Genomic DNA, 14183 nt, shown 5'->3' on the forward strand with positions numbered 1-14183 from the left:
ACTCCGTCAGTGCCAGACCGACCACCCCCCCAGCCCCCGTTGGGCCTCCACACTCGGGTGACTCCTCCACTCATGCCGATCTGCTCCGTCCTCTGTCGGACGGCCTCCGGCCCAAGGAGCCCCCGCTCCCCCTCCCCTTCCCAGACAAGGGCCGTGCCAGCGATGGCGTCCCCGCCAAGAGGCCCTCCTGCCTGCTGAGCGCCGCGCGGCCGCCCCCCCACCTGAAGGAGGGCCCCGTCAGCCTGAACGGCAGGCCCCGGCCCTGGGAGACCTTCACCGCGGAGGAGTTTGCTCAGCAGTTTCACGAATCCGTGCTGCAGTCCACCCAGAAAGCGCTGCAGAAGCACAAAGGTAGGCGGCTCTAATTTTACGCCGTCCCTCAGGGCGCCGTCCGGGGGCCCGTCGTGTTCTCTCACTTTTTGCTGGGGAAAAGTCTGACATTTCTGATTATTCCGTCCCTCTGTTCCCGCCCGTCTGTCCACCAGGTGGCGCCGCCTCCACCACTGAGCTCAACCACGCCGTGGACTCGTCGGTGCACTACAACATTCCGGAGCTGCAGGGCGGCCCGGGGCGTGGGCCTCACGCTCACACACACACACACGCTCACACACACGCTGCAGCTCCGCCCAACGGCATGCACTGCCCGGCCAGGCCCCGACGAGACCCGCCGCCGCCCGCTAGCCGGCCCGAGCTCTCTGCTGAGGAGGACTCTGATGAAGGGGAGGACGAGGAAGAGGAGGAGGAGGAAGACACTCCAGCACCAAGATGGCAGGGAATCGAGTCCATCTTTGAAGCCTATCAGGAATATGCTGAAGGTGAGTTAGGTTGGGAATGACATTTCGGAGCGTTGGGGATGCAGCCTCCTGATTGGTTGAGGTAGATGAAGTTGATTGGATTATTTTTCTTTCTTTTTTTGAAGGAGGGAGGTTCCTATGGTGTTTGTTTGTAGAGATTCCCCACAGCAGATGGCTGTGGTCATTAACCATGCGATGGTCCTGTTTGAGTGGCAAATACTAGAAATGCTTGCCTGCCATTTTGAGTAACCAAACACTGTTGACGTGGGGTGTTCAAGTGATGGTCACTCATCCAGATTCTCAGTTTCCATTTAACCTTAAGGGCAAAAGAAATACAAAAACAAAACATGATTTTCTGTACAGTTCTGGACATTAGTGTTAGGTTTTCAGAACTATGGCTTTGTCAGAAAGAACTTTCCTGTTATGCAGGAAATCTTTATTCCACTGAAGATGTCCACAACTTGGTTTGTTTTTGAAGGCAAAACTATGTTACACTAGAGTGTACCTATCCACTCTCATTACCAAGACACTCTCTGGGGATGTGTGTGTGCGTCTGTGTGTTCCCTGAGGGATGTTAGACCTTGCTGTCGCTATGGTAATTGGTGTGTGTGTGTGTGTGTGTGTGTGTGTGTGTGTGTGTGTGTGTGTGTGTGTGTGTGTGTGTGTGTGTGTGTGTGTGTGTGTAGTGACAATGTTTGCCATTGTTGATGCTAATGAGAGTGTAGGTCATTCCCTCTCTCCCCATCCCCTCTTCATATCTCTTTCTTCCTGTCTCCTCATTCTCCTGACCCTTTGTTCTCTCTCTCTCTCTCTCTCTCTCTCTCTCTCTCTCTCTCTCTCTCTCTCTCTCTCTCTCTCTCTCTCTCTCAACGCTCCTCCTCTCTGCCTTTCTCTCATCTCAGAGCAAAGCATAGAGCGGGAGGTTCTGCACAGCCAGTGCCGGAAGCTGGAGGCTCAGCACTTCAACCTGACCCTGACTGCTGAACAGCTCTCCCGTTCCATGGGGGTAAGCGTCATGTACCTGTCCCCCTCCGCCCTTAATGAGTCTATGAGACTGCCTTCCAGGATTGGAGGGCACTAGTTCTGTTGGGTCTTTTCCAGCATGGGGTTGTTCTTAGTGGTCAATGCGGCCATGCGCCTCAGATGTCGGGTGTGTGTCTAATGTCCGTGTGACCTCCTGCAGGAGCTGATGGGCCAGAAGCAGAAACTGGCTGCCGAGAGGGAGAGGCTCCAATCAGAGCTCGAGCACTTTAGGAAGTGCCTGACCCTACCACACATGCCCTGGTCCAGGACTCACTTCAAGGGCTATCCTCCCAGGTGACATCCCCCACCCCCACGCCACCCACACTTCCCCCCCGCCCTCCCGTCCCCCCCCCTCAGAAGGCCAGACCTCCACCTCCTCCAGCGTGGGGAGTCTCCCGGCACCCCTGTGTGGAAACAGGTGGAGAGATGGTGCACCGTGGTCACACCGAAGAGGACTGACGCTGAAAGGCCAAGCCCAAAAATGTGCCATGAGTGTAGGACTGGAACCCCACCCCTCCCCCTCCAGCCTGGATCTGATTGGCACGTCCGGTATACATCGAAGAGTCCTTTGTCCAAAACACACGTGTGCTCCGAGGCACAGAGCAGTAGTCCAAAGCTCACCATAGCACCACTGAATTAACACACACACATACACACACACATACACACCAAGCAGGCTTCAGACATGGCTTGCTTTAAGTGAACTGTATGGTCACGATGGACTGTGACCCAAAATCTCCATTGCCATCCCCAGACACGGTAAACGTCAGTTTTATACCAGTATGCGCCAGCCGCTGAAATGCCAACCCGCCTGAAGATCCAAGGGGCTTTCAACCCGAAATGCACTTAAAACATTCAGAAGAACTACCTGGAGGTACTGTGTTCTATCAAGGAACTCCTTGCAAATTAGGGGGGAAAACAATGCACATTTTTGTGAAAAAAAAAGGAAAATGTTTTATTCAAGATAGATGATTGAGAATAAAGTTTTTAAAGAGGTGCTTCAGCCTTGTATTGTAAATATCAAAACAAAAAGAAAAAAGAATTTTGTATGTTTTTATTACAGTAATTGTTCTGCCATTTTTTTTTTATATGTTCCCGCTTTTTAGGGCGTTAAGCTGAAGCTTGCTTTTAGTGTTTGTATTGCTGCTGGTCAGGATAAAGGAGGAAGGAAGAGCTCAGTACCCTCCATGTGCGCGCCTGTGTGTGTGTGTGTGTGTGTGTGTGTGTGTGTGTGTGTGTGTGTGTGTGTGTGTGTGTGTGTGTGTGTGTGTGTGTGTGTGTGAGTGAGAGAGACAGTGTGTGTGATGGAGAGATTGTGTGTGCGCACATGTGCGCTAAAGTAGCATCAGTCCCCAGGTCCGCTGTCTCTCTAGAGTCGGTCCACAGGTTCACTGTCTCTGTAGAGTCTAGTCAGGCCCTCTGAACAGAGCCCCAGTCCTCCAGTCCACACTTTGGACCACGTGTGTCCTTCCGTCTGTTCACTGTAGAGGTTTGAGTCTTTCTGACTTGTGTTGAAGCAGCACGTGTCCTCTGTCTGATCACTCTCCAGGTCTGAATGTCAAACTCATCCCACACATGTTCTAGAGCATCTAAGCCGTGAGCCAAAGAAGCTGTTGAAGAACATATAAGCATTTGGTTAGCGTGGAGAAAGCGCTTTCTCTTGGATATACTTTATTACAAGACTCCTTTTAATCAGTGAGTACTGTGCCAATGGTACCCACCCAATCCCTCCGAGAGGCCATGCCAAAAGTAATCGTGCTTCTCTAAGCTAAATTCAAAATTCTTTATAGGCCGTTCAAAAAAAAAAAAAAAAAAAACTTTTTTTATTCATAAGAAAGCCTCCTGTACTTCGAGAATCATTTTTGCCAATAACATTTATGCCTCCCTACAAACATGCAAAGTAATAATCACGTCATATTCCATCTGATTAAAATATGACAGTTACTTGAATAAATTTAGCTGTTGCCTGGAAAACAGTGAAATGATTCAAGAAGTTTTTGGTCAAGTAACCAGGCGAACAAAATATTTGTTCAATGTTCTGTTTAAGTCTTTATTTTTGAAAGGCCCAGTATTTAACAAAAACGCCAATCTCTGCTCCTCCTGTCCTGTTTCATCCCTTGCAACCCCTCCACATGCAGCAGCCAGATGATCCCCACCCTTTCCCTCGGGGAGTGTGTGCCCTGTCTAGGCCGAAACAGCAGCAGCGTCTGTGTGTTTGTGAACTGGATTAGCAATGGCTTAGAACTAGCACGTACCGCCGTGTGCTGATTTAGCATTACTCCAGAGCAGGCCAGGCTGTGGTGTTCTACTTGACAGAAGGCTGTGCTTTATCTGACCCCTCCCTCCATCCCAGGTTCATGCCATTAGCACGCTCAAAAGCCTACAGGATGGGCAGGTTTAGGAGGCGGTTCCATGTTTACAGAACCCAAGGCTGGCCCTGAAGAGCACTGCTTGCGTGCGAGTCAAAGTATGCGTGTGCACCTCCATCAGCGAGTACTACCACTGCCTGTCCAGCAGGGGGCCCCGCCCGCGTGCCCTCACCTACTCGCACACGCGCATTAGCCCCGCAACTTAATGGAGGATGTCTAGATGCTGTGAAATCATGTTTTTAAGAAAAAATGTACTTGTTTGAATTCAGTGTAATGTAATATATTCTTTGTTGAATGTAGTAATTAGGTATTTATGAATATATTGCTGTAATTTCAGACAAAAAAATAAAACACTTCAAAAATGAACTTTTGGTTTAAGGTGTCAAGTGAATTTTTTGTATGTTCCCTGAAGAAAATGTTTTGCATCTTTTACATCTACACAGTGGGGTATTTATATAAAAATATATGCATATCCATATTTTAGCTGGGCACTAGAAAAAAATGGCTAAAAGTGTAATTATTGTAATAATAAGACATGATAACTGTCCTGTCACAGTAATTCTCAATTCTAACACAAAATCTAGTTTCTCTTTATTTGGAATAATTCATCATGCAGATCAAAAAAAAAAAAAAAACCTGCCCCAAAACATTTCAGACGTTATTAAAAATCAACACTTCATCAGTGGTGAATGTACTGCACTGAATGATGGATTTATTTGTTTATTTACACACATTCAACATAAACACACAGGTTTACACCACTCCCAGTCAGCCAGTGCAAGACTGCAAAGAAGGTGAAAAAGATATACATGCACTTATTTACATGTAAAAATGTGTAAAGTGTGTGTGTGGATTATATATATATACATACACACACAGATTATATATACGCATATAAATGTGTAAGAAAATGTATTTACACATTTATGTGTATGTGCAGATGAGTTTGTGACTATATACATTTTTCTATGTACATTTACACAATTATTTTGTACTTTTTCTATTGATGTTTGACACATTGACTCAATGTCTCCAATCAGTTATTAATTAGTTGACAGAATGCTTAGTCCTTAAACCCGACTTGTACACTTGATTGTTATTTTCTCAGCTCTTGAACATTTAGTTATCGGGAAGATATTAAGCAGGGAAAACACCAAAACATCTAGTGTGTGACCCCATGATCAAGACAAACATACTTCTGAAAAACTTTTTATTTATTTATTTTTATAATAAAAGTAATCATTTACTTATTTACACAATTCATAGATTTTTTTCACCATCAAAGGCCAAAGGGTCTTATTATTGCTACCCATCCAGTTCCTCTGCACTGTGTTCCTAAAACCTCTGACCAAGCCAGATCAGCAAAGCTGACATACTGAAACCACTGACGGCCGAACCACAAGTGTGATGACCCACAAACCCACAGTAGAAAGGGAATTGAACCCTGCTATTCAGAACCTCCACAGCTGCATCTGCAGGCTTGGCCTGTTCTCCCTTCAAAGTTCAAGTCTGTGGATGACCGCAACAGTCACAGCTGTGATGATTCCCAACACACCACACCTTTAATAATCCTGCGATTTGCCCGGCTGGAGGTTGGCGCGAAGCTTGTACATGCTATTAAGGGAGTCCAGCAGGAAACCTCGTGTGGTGTTGATCTCCATCAGTGTGAGGTTATCCAGCTGGAAAGAGGGTGGAAAACATTAAACAACCGTTTTAGTCTTTTTAGACATGCTCCCTTACACCCTGCATGAATGCCACCATCATCTAAACTAAGAAACGGTGACACTGAGTGGGTTTTGGACTGGTTATTTCCAGTGAACCTTAGCATGAGCCTCCTGTTGGCTGATGAAGCTGTCGGCGGACAGGCGCAGTTTTGCGATACGGGTGTCCCAAATATCCTTAACCAAAGTCCGTATTTCATCAGCTCTGGGAATGTTGTCTGCAGCACTAAAATGAATATTTCACAATTGTCAATTTGTGTAGAAAGTAGAGGCACAGTCACTAGAAAACCTGCTGCAAACACATGTACACAAAATGTATGCCTATTTTAATTTATTTCAGTAGTAAAATGTGTGCGAGATCCTCAAAACATTCAACGTTTCCCTTCACAGCAGTCTAACCATCATCGTTAACGGGGATGAATGTAACCGGAGGAGAACTCACTGGTTCAGGAGTAACTTGGTCAGCTCCATGTAATGGGGGCTGGGGATTGGAGTGAAGGCGTCCTCTTTCCTCTCTTGCTCTCTGATCTCCTCCAGTTTATCTAGAAGCCACACAAACGGATTTTTAAGCAGCAGGCAATGTAAGCCACACTACAAGAGGAGAACTAGAGCGAGGCTGTAATTGTGAAACAGCGCAAACACAAGACACTTTATTGTAAGGCCTAAAGTCGCTCTGACCGGCGTCCATCCACTCGGGGGGGATTATCCTGCACTTCTGCCTTTGCTTCAGGTTAAGGGCCAGCCACACGGGCACGGCCACCGGCAGACCGGGGTTGAAGGGACCCAAGTCACCCTACGAAAATAAGGTAGCGACTTTTGTCATGAACTGGAACTAACTTTGACTGCTAAAAGTTAGTTATGGATGCCTGGGTAACTACAAAACTAACGACTTTAACTACTATACAGTTGGTTAGCTACCTAGCTACAAAGTACTTCTAAATAATCACAGTGTAATGTATATAAAATGTAATAAACAATCGGTACTACTCACCCCGATTAAATAAATCTTATCAAGGCTGAAATTTGGGATGATCTTCACAATTTCCTTCTCGGCGAGGAATTCGACTTCTGATGGATCCATAATTTATACAAATATTTATGTTTCTGTTAAGACGCCAAACCGAATAGCCTAAAGTCGCGATGGGTGCGCGAGCGGCGTTTTCCCGCGCGTTATTCAGACATATTGGATGACGTACTTTGTCTCGTGGTTTCAGAAACACCAACGTTGTTTCGTGGTTTTGCCACTAGGTGGCGTCCATGTAGCGCAGGAAAAAATGATCATGCGTTTGAAGATCTTGAGGTCATGTTCTTGTTTTACATCAGTTACGGCACGTAATTTCGTGGTCTTTTAGGGGAAAGCAGGCACATACTGCAAACATTTTATCATATATATTTTTGTTACCAAAAGTTCCTGTTTTTCTTGTTTCTGACTAGTAATGCTTTCTGCACAGAAGTCGTATAAAACATAAAATCAGTACGATTGGAAATCAACGCTTCAATTTCACGTTCTGAAAAGCATACAAAGAACGCTTCAATTTCACGTTCTGAAAAGCATAATTGTTCAGCATCTTTCCGTCACTGGTTAATGGTTTATTAATATAATAAATACAAAGCTAAGTACAAATGTTTAAAAACATTTTATTCTTAAGTTTTACAAAATGTATTTATTTACCAATCGCCATGTCCAATCAGATCATTACAAGTAAATTTCAATGTTAGCAGTTATGAATACCTAAACTACGCAAAATTACCAAAACCAATTGTCACATTAAATGTACTTTTATCAACTAAAACATTTGGTTGTGTATTAAACATTTGTTAATATATTAAGACTTCAATTTTTTAATAAAGAAGTGTATGTAGGACCTATACATAAAAATGAAACATTTTTGTTTGTTTCATTTGTTTGTGAAATGAAACACATTTTTTCATTACCTGTGAAGGATTATTTATTATCTCTGTATGGCTACAGTAACTCAGAAAAACAAACAATAGAAGCAATTAAGTTAAAACCACTAAGTTCATTCTCTACCATTTACAGCTGTATTGTGAATAGATCCTAAAATGTCTTCCAAACAAATAACCCTCTATTCAGTGGCAAGATGGTAGATAACCAACTGATCAACCACAAACCAGTTCAACTGTTTAAATCATGCTGGAATATCAGTAAAATAGGGAACATGTACTATAATGCAATTTCCATTCATGTCTCAACATCAAATCCCACACTGAAATATCCATTTGAAGATTTCAATCTGAACAGAAAGTGTTTTATATTCCTGGCCTAATTTGCATGGTACTATCTCTTCATTAACCACCAAGCAAAACTAGTTGAATCTGTGCTGAATCAGAATATACTGAACCAACACTAAAATCAACAGTAGCATGTTGAAATTATAATTTAAAAAAAAATTTAAAAGGGCATAAACAGGGAACTAGCTTATAGTTTGATAAGTTCCAGTGAAACGGAAACATTGTTATTAGGTTCTTCAACTTTATCAAATTGATGCATACAAATTGCATGACCACAGGTTAAAAAAATGAGAAGTTCATGCCATAAAGGTCAATCATATCAATCCTTTATAGCTTGTGTTCTGTTCTACCAATGTCCTGCTCGCCCTTTAGAAATAATTTAATCATCGAGCTTTTCCCCACTCAGTAACCTTTTCTATGGGACTGAACACAGTAACAATAAGTAACCCATTTTGGCATTGATGGCTTGGTCATGTTAAGACCATTTGCATGACTTCAGCATAGATGCAACACAGATTTGTTGATTTCTGGATTCGTCCAGTCGTTCCTGAGGTCATCCAGGTGGTTGTCAAAGTCTATGAGGTTTTCATAAGACCTGCTCTCTAGCAGGGCTGATGTGATCTTCTGAGCTTCCATCCAGTCCTCAAAGAAGTCTCTGCAATGCAGGTTTAGATTCCTCACCACTGACATTCATGAAATTTGGCTGACATCTAGAGCGACTTAGATTTTTCTCAATATGGCAGTTATGTTCCCTGGGGATCAAACCCATAAGCATGGGGTATCTGACCCTGTATCCTGGATTTAATTTTTACCCATCTAGCATTCTTTTAATAAGTTTTCCCAGTGTCTCGCCCAACCAGAGGCAAATGTTGCTAACAGGATTGCAAGTACTAGACTTTACTTCTACCCAGTACACCTGGAACCCATCCCTATATAACCATATAGGTTCATATTTCTTCTTAGTATTAGGATATTTTCAGGGGAACAGGCCTTGCTTTTCCGACACATGTATCTAATGGTTTGCATAGTATGCCCTTTAACACACACACACATTCTTTAAAAGTCCATTTTAAAATGCACTGGAAATTAAAGGTACTCACATGCTTGGGTCTCTGCACTTCCACTTATTGTCAAGATGATCATAGATGGAAATAGCTGGTGTGAAGCATCCCATGGTAAACCTGCTGTTATCCAACTAATAAAGTAAACAAAGCAATTTTATTAATAATCTGCATTTTAGTGCTGTTTGTATTAGGCTTATGGAAATATGAGCAACTTACTATTATCATTGCTGCTTCACTAAAGTTTTCTGAAATCCTAGCAGCTACCTTTTCAGCAACCTGATTTGGTCTGTGAAATGTTTAGAGAAACAAATTCATAGACAAGACAAAAGAAAAAGTGCCACAGACTACCACAAAAACATAACAAAAGACCTCCTTGCCTTGAGTCCTTTATACGCTCATTCGCTTGATAGTAACCAGCTATGACATACTTGTTTTCTTTACACCATGTATCAATCTGGGGGGAAAAAGTGGGAATAAATGCATGGGCATTGACACAACCAATTTAATGATTAGTAACAAACAAGCGTGATCCGTTACGTATCTGTTATGCACACATGCTTAAAAAGTATTTGATAAGTATTTGAGCATCTCGAAAACATCAGACACACAAGCCAGATGGAGTGACAGGAGAATAAACCTGTCCAAGCTCACCAGTGTGAGTGCAACCTCCAACATGGGCGCCAGCGCAAGAGTTCCGTGAAACAGAGGCACACAGTCCACGCAGAGCACCGGCGCGCCGTGGCCTCCGCTCTTTTTCTCCTTCTGCCGCTCTGCCACCAGTAGTCCGTTAACAGCGCAGTGGGGATATTTGGCTGCGTGCAGTAGCATCTTGCAGTACGCCTGAGTGGTCAACTTGAACGGCATTCTCACGATCGCGAGGCCGAGCGACGTGCATATAAATGAAGCGAGCGCGTGCGATATGGCAGTGCCGTAACTATGGGGCCGCAGCACTTTAGTAAGACGTCTTAGCTAGTTAGCAGTCTCCGAGGCTAACAAGTTGGCTAGCTAGTTATCTTTCGAATTTCATAACGACTTTCTTGACACAGTGCCACTAAAGTACAAATATAGGGGGTTTATATTTTAGTATCGCTTTATCCAGAACAGACCGAGCGTGTGTTATTAGTATAAAACACCCTTTCCAGCTGGTGGTTAAAGTGTCTTCTTCCTAATGATATGCTGGTCCGAATGGTTGCCTGGGGGTTGCTGCTCTGTGCACCGGTGACGTAAAGTTGCAGAAGTTTGCGACATGTCTCCGACCGCCATCTTGGCTCTAGGGCTTGATGGACGTCGCCCTTCTACGTTGACCTGAGGTCCATAAAATAAGGGTTTGGTTATGTGGAGATAAGCCGTGCTCTTTTACGAAAGCCTAAACCGAAGAATAAATAAGTACTAACATGAACTAAATGAACACGGACCCTGTCATGTATTCAAGTGAATAAAAGTGGCTTTTTAACCGCTTGAGTTTTCTTACGCCAGAAACGTCTAATTTAGAACGTCACAGAATGCAAGCTCTATTTCCAGATAACAAACGCAATTTAGTATCATTTTTATTTATATTACACTTTATTTGTATGTTTATTTTATTAAGATTTATGAGCCGCAATGGCCGTCCCTGTGAGCAGAGTTTTCCAGGACCGGAACTGTCGTAAAATACTATTAGAAAAGTAAGTGTATCAGCTAATTCATTTACACTACTCGTTATTTGTTTAATATTTAACATATATTATATAGGTCTTCAATATACTGTAATAAATATATAATGACTAACAATTATAAAGCATAATTATTTTCTTTTCCCCATAGTATTTACCCATAATGCTCACTCGTCTCGCGTTTCCGGTGTAGATTTTTTCCTACATCCTTTGCGAGCGGTGCTCGAAGGCGAAGAGGTGGGTGACTAATACATCTGTGTTCGTGGTTTAGTTCAACACTAAACAACCATTCATGTGTAGCCATTATCTTATTAAAATGGCCATTATGCTCATTGTGATTTTGTATGACCAGCTAAACCAAAGTTGGTTTTTTTTAATTGGTCGAAAGGTGGTACGTGACATTGAGGGAGATGACGGCGGCTCGCTCCGCCGTGCTGCTTGTTCCGCTAAACAAAGCGAGCTAACACGGTAGCGAGTGGATTTACGGAGTAATGCGGGGAGGGTCTGGGTGTCGGGCTGCTTTAGTGAGACCGCGCCGCCTGTGCTGAGGTGGTGTGTCGACGTGGATGCGGTATGAAGGGGAATCAGCTGTTTCTTCAGCTCAGTCCAAATGTGACCTTGTGTCTGTTCCTTTAGCTAATGTCCTAACTACCGGTTAGCTCTGGAAGCGGATTAGCTTAGCACAGTGCTATCGGGTTAGCTTAGCTACGTTAGCCAGCTAGCTTAGCACAGTCCTGAGGGGATCGCCGGTTAGCTTAGCTACGTTAGCCAGCTAGCATTGTTGCTTGCGTGAAACCGCATTGCGTTTCGTTTGTATCTATTTGATTTTACAAGTGGGTACAAACTACATTTTTTCATTAATTCATAATTTGTGTTCTGACGAATTGTGTTGGATCACTCCAGTAAAAACCGGCTATTAGGTGCAAGATTAAACAGCTGGCGTGACATAAGAAGTGCGTTTTGTGAAGATGAGTTCCGTGTAATATTTGAGGTTTTGGTCTTGTCTACAGAATGTTGGCGACCAGAGCGTTTCGTCTTGTTGGAAAACGAGCACTGGCAACTTCATTGTGCGTACGGGGTGCGCATGGTAAGTTTTATAGAAATTTGCCAGCACGTACAGTATAATGTCAGATGAGTATTATGAAGTGCATAACGTTATAATTATGAATAAATTTGTTACATCTCGCTTAAATGTGTCTCATACAGCTCAAGGTTTCTTCCCAGTGTGTCCTGTAAAAGCTCATAATCCGCATGCATTAGGCAGTTGTTTGCATAGGCCTAAATGCTTTTTGTGGAATTACCTTTTCTTCAAGATGATAAACTCGTGAAATGTTTTCTTCATTCTCTAACCAATAGCTTAGATAAATCTGACCTCTTAGTTCATACTGGGTAATGCAAGAAGTAACGGCCAGTTGAGACATCAAAATTAGCAGGCTAATATTTGTTAATGGTTGGCTCTTCCTTCATTTGTTAAGTAAATAAATAGTCTGTAATATGTTAATATTTAAATTGATCTTTAAAATATGCGGAGATCAAACATAGGACTGAATACCATGTTTACAAACAACCGTATTGAAATGAATAAGATCATAAACAAATAAAAAATAATGGTACACGCACACAAATTTATGGGTTTAACAGTGAGGTAAAATATAGTTTTATCACCAGAGGGAAGTCAAGAAAAATATATTCACTTTGATAAGATCCACCAAAGAACACGTACAATTTAAAGCCTCTGGGGAATAATAGTTTTTTATTTAATATACTTGTTCTTTCAGGAGTTGCCAAGGTTGAGGATTACTCACTCCCTGCCTATTTTGACCGACGGGAGACTCCTCTTCCTGAGATCAGATATGTCAAGGATCTGAGTGCAGCACAACAGTCCCTTAAAGAGAAGGAGAAGGGCTCCTGGACCGTGTTGTCCAATGAAGAGAAAGTCGCCTGTACGCATCACATGAAGTCGCATTATAAGATGGCCACTGTCGTATGTGTTCTTCTTTTGTATACCTTGTATTCTTTCACTTCAAATGTTGTCTTATTTTTGTAGTGTACCGTATAAGCTTCAAGGAGAGCTTTGCTGAAATGAACAAAGGCACAGGGGAGTGGAAATCTGTATTGGGTGGTTTGCTGTTCTTCATTGGCCTCACAGGCCTTGTTGTGCTGTGGCAGAGGAAATTTGGTACGTGTTCTTATCTTGTGGATTTGCTGTCTATCTGTTATTTTATACTTCATCCACTCATGCTATACAGCAATACTATTTTAATACAATCATTGCAGGTATAATTTGTTCACTCTTTTTGTCTTTCAGTTTATGGAGATGTTCCTCACACCTTTGACCCTGAATATAAACAAAAAGAGCTTCAGAGACTGCTGGACATGAGAATGAACCCTGTAGAGGGATTTTCAGCCCAATGGGACTATGAGAACAAAGTCTGGAAGAAGTAAATCCACATTTATGTTTATCAGAGGACCACATAACCCAACTCCTTTAATCGCTAAAGCGCATAACTGGTAAAATGACTGTATTTATGACTTGTTCTTGATATCTCAGTGAATACATTTTGGAAGACCACTTCCTCTTAAGGTTCTTGTGCAAAGACAAAAGAAAATAAAGTTCTTAAATCTGCCACTACTGCAGTATTCTGTGATTTTTGTAATTTTTTACACTTTTAAGAGCTCAGTTGGCTAAAGGTTTCTTGATGTTTGCATTATAGATTTTGCCAATTTAAAATATTAAGTCAGTGAAAAGTTAGCGTTGTTGGTGGTCTTACGTTTTTCAACATTACGTCAGCTCTCCAATAATTGATTTATAATTTATAATTCTAATTTAAGTGTTGGATGCTTCTGTTTGCCGTATAAACTTGTATAACCATTTAAACTGCAACCTATACATGCAAATGTATTAGAAATAGGTATGTCTGGCATTTATAATCCTACGTTCATGCGTTGGTCATGTTCATTGTGGTTAATTTATTGCCAAAGGACAGCTCCTGAATGGATTTTCTGAGGGCTAACGGACCCTTCTCAACACAGCTGTGATGTGGGGGGATACTAACATTGATGTGGGCTACCATATAAAGAAAACGACTGACAATTGGCACGGTAGGGCTTTTAACTCGGGACATCTATGATAGGTATTCACCCATTACTACCAGGGTAAGTGGGCAATAAACGTAAAAGTTAAAATACTAGTCATGACTAAATTACCTAGATCGTATTCGAGCTCTGTCTAAAGAGTATAAAATGATTGATCAGAAATGTTGATAATCCACCCTTGGCTACTATGCAATGCAGATCTGAGATTAGT

General features: G+C 42.5%; 4 protein-coding genes across 4 annotated transcripts in view; 2 read left to right on the plus strand and 2 right to left on the minus strand.

The window, feature by feature from the left end:
- Positions 1-4552, plus strand: part of gse1b (Gse1 coiled-coil protein b) — a 26671-nt gene extending 22119 nt beyond the window's left edge. The window contains 4 exon segments of the mRNA XM_076997322.1: positions 1-351; positions 486-815; positions 1697-1800; positions 1978-4552. The exon segment at positions 1-351 is cut by the window's left edge and continues 36 nt beyond it. Of these exon segments, the coding sequence (XP_076853437.1) occupies positions 1-351; positions 486-815; positions 1697-1800; positions 1978-2115 (923 nt within the window). The 3' untranslated portion in view covers positions 2116-4552.
- Positions 4553-4872: 320 nt separating this feature from the next.
- Positions 4873-7088, minus strand: gins2 (GINS complex subunit 2). Its single transcript, XM_076992540.1, has 5 exons — positions 6899-7088; positions 6586-6700; positions 6350-6449; positions 6007-6133; positions 4873-5865 (listed from the first exon to the last, which is right to left on the minus strand). The coding sequence occupies exons 1-5, from the start codon at positions 6986-6988 to the stop codon at positions 5749-5751; spliced, it is 549 nt and encodes a 182-aa protein (XP_076848655.1). The 5' UTR covers positions 6989-7088; the 3' UTR covers positions 4873-5748.
- A 441-nt stretch (positions 7089-7529) lies between these two features.
- On the minus strand, positions 7530-10488 carry emc8 (ER membrane protein complex subunit 8). Its single transcript, XM_076992539.1, has 5 exons — positions 9876-10488; positions 9602-9678; positions 9441-9510; positions 9261-9355; positions 7530-8815 (listed from the first exon to the last, which is right to left on the minus strand). Exons 1-5 carry the CDS (start codon positions 10086-10088, stop codon positions 8656-8658), a joined length of 615 nt encoding a protein of 204 aa, XP_076848654.1. The 5' UTR covers positions 10089-10488; the 3' UTR covers positions 7530-8655.
- Positions 10489-11035: 547 nt separating this feature from the next.
- Positions 11036-13508, plus strand: cox4i1 (cytochrome c oxidase subunit 4I1). The gene is made up of 5 exons (XM_076992541.1): positions 11036-11113; positions 11887-11963; positions 12655-12819; positions 12924-13055; positions 13185-13508. The coding sequence occupies exons 2-5, from the start codon at positions 11888-11890 to the stop codon at positions 13319-13321; spliced, it is 510 nt and encodes a 169-aa protein (XP_076848656.1). The 5' UTR covers positions 11036-11113; position 11887; the 3' UTR covers positions 13322-13508.
- Positions 13509-14183: the final 675 nt, after the last annotated feature.

This window comes from Brachyhypopomus gauderio, chromosome 2 (assembly GCF_052324685.1).
Source record: "Brachyhypopomus gauderio isolate BG-103 chromosome 2, BGAUD_0.2, whole genome shotgun sequence".
NCBI classification, from domain to species: Eukaryota; Metazoa; Chordata; class Actinopteri; order Gymnotiformes; family Hypopomidae; genus Brachyhypopomus; species Brachyhypopomus gauderio.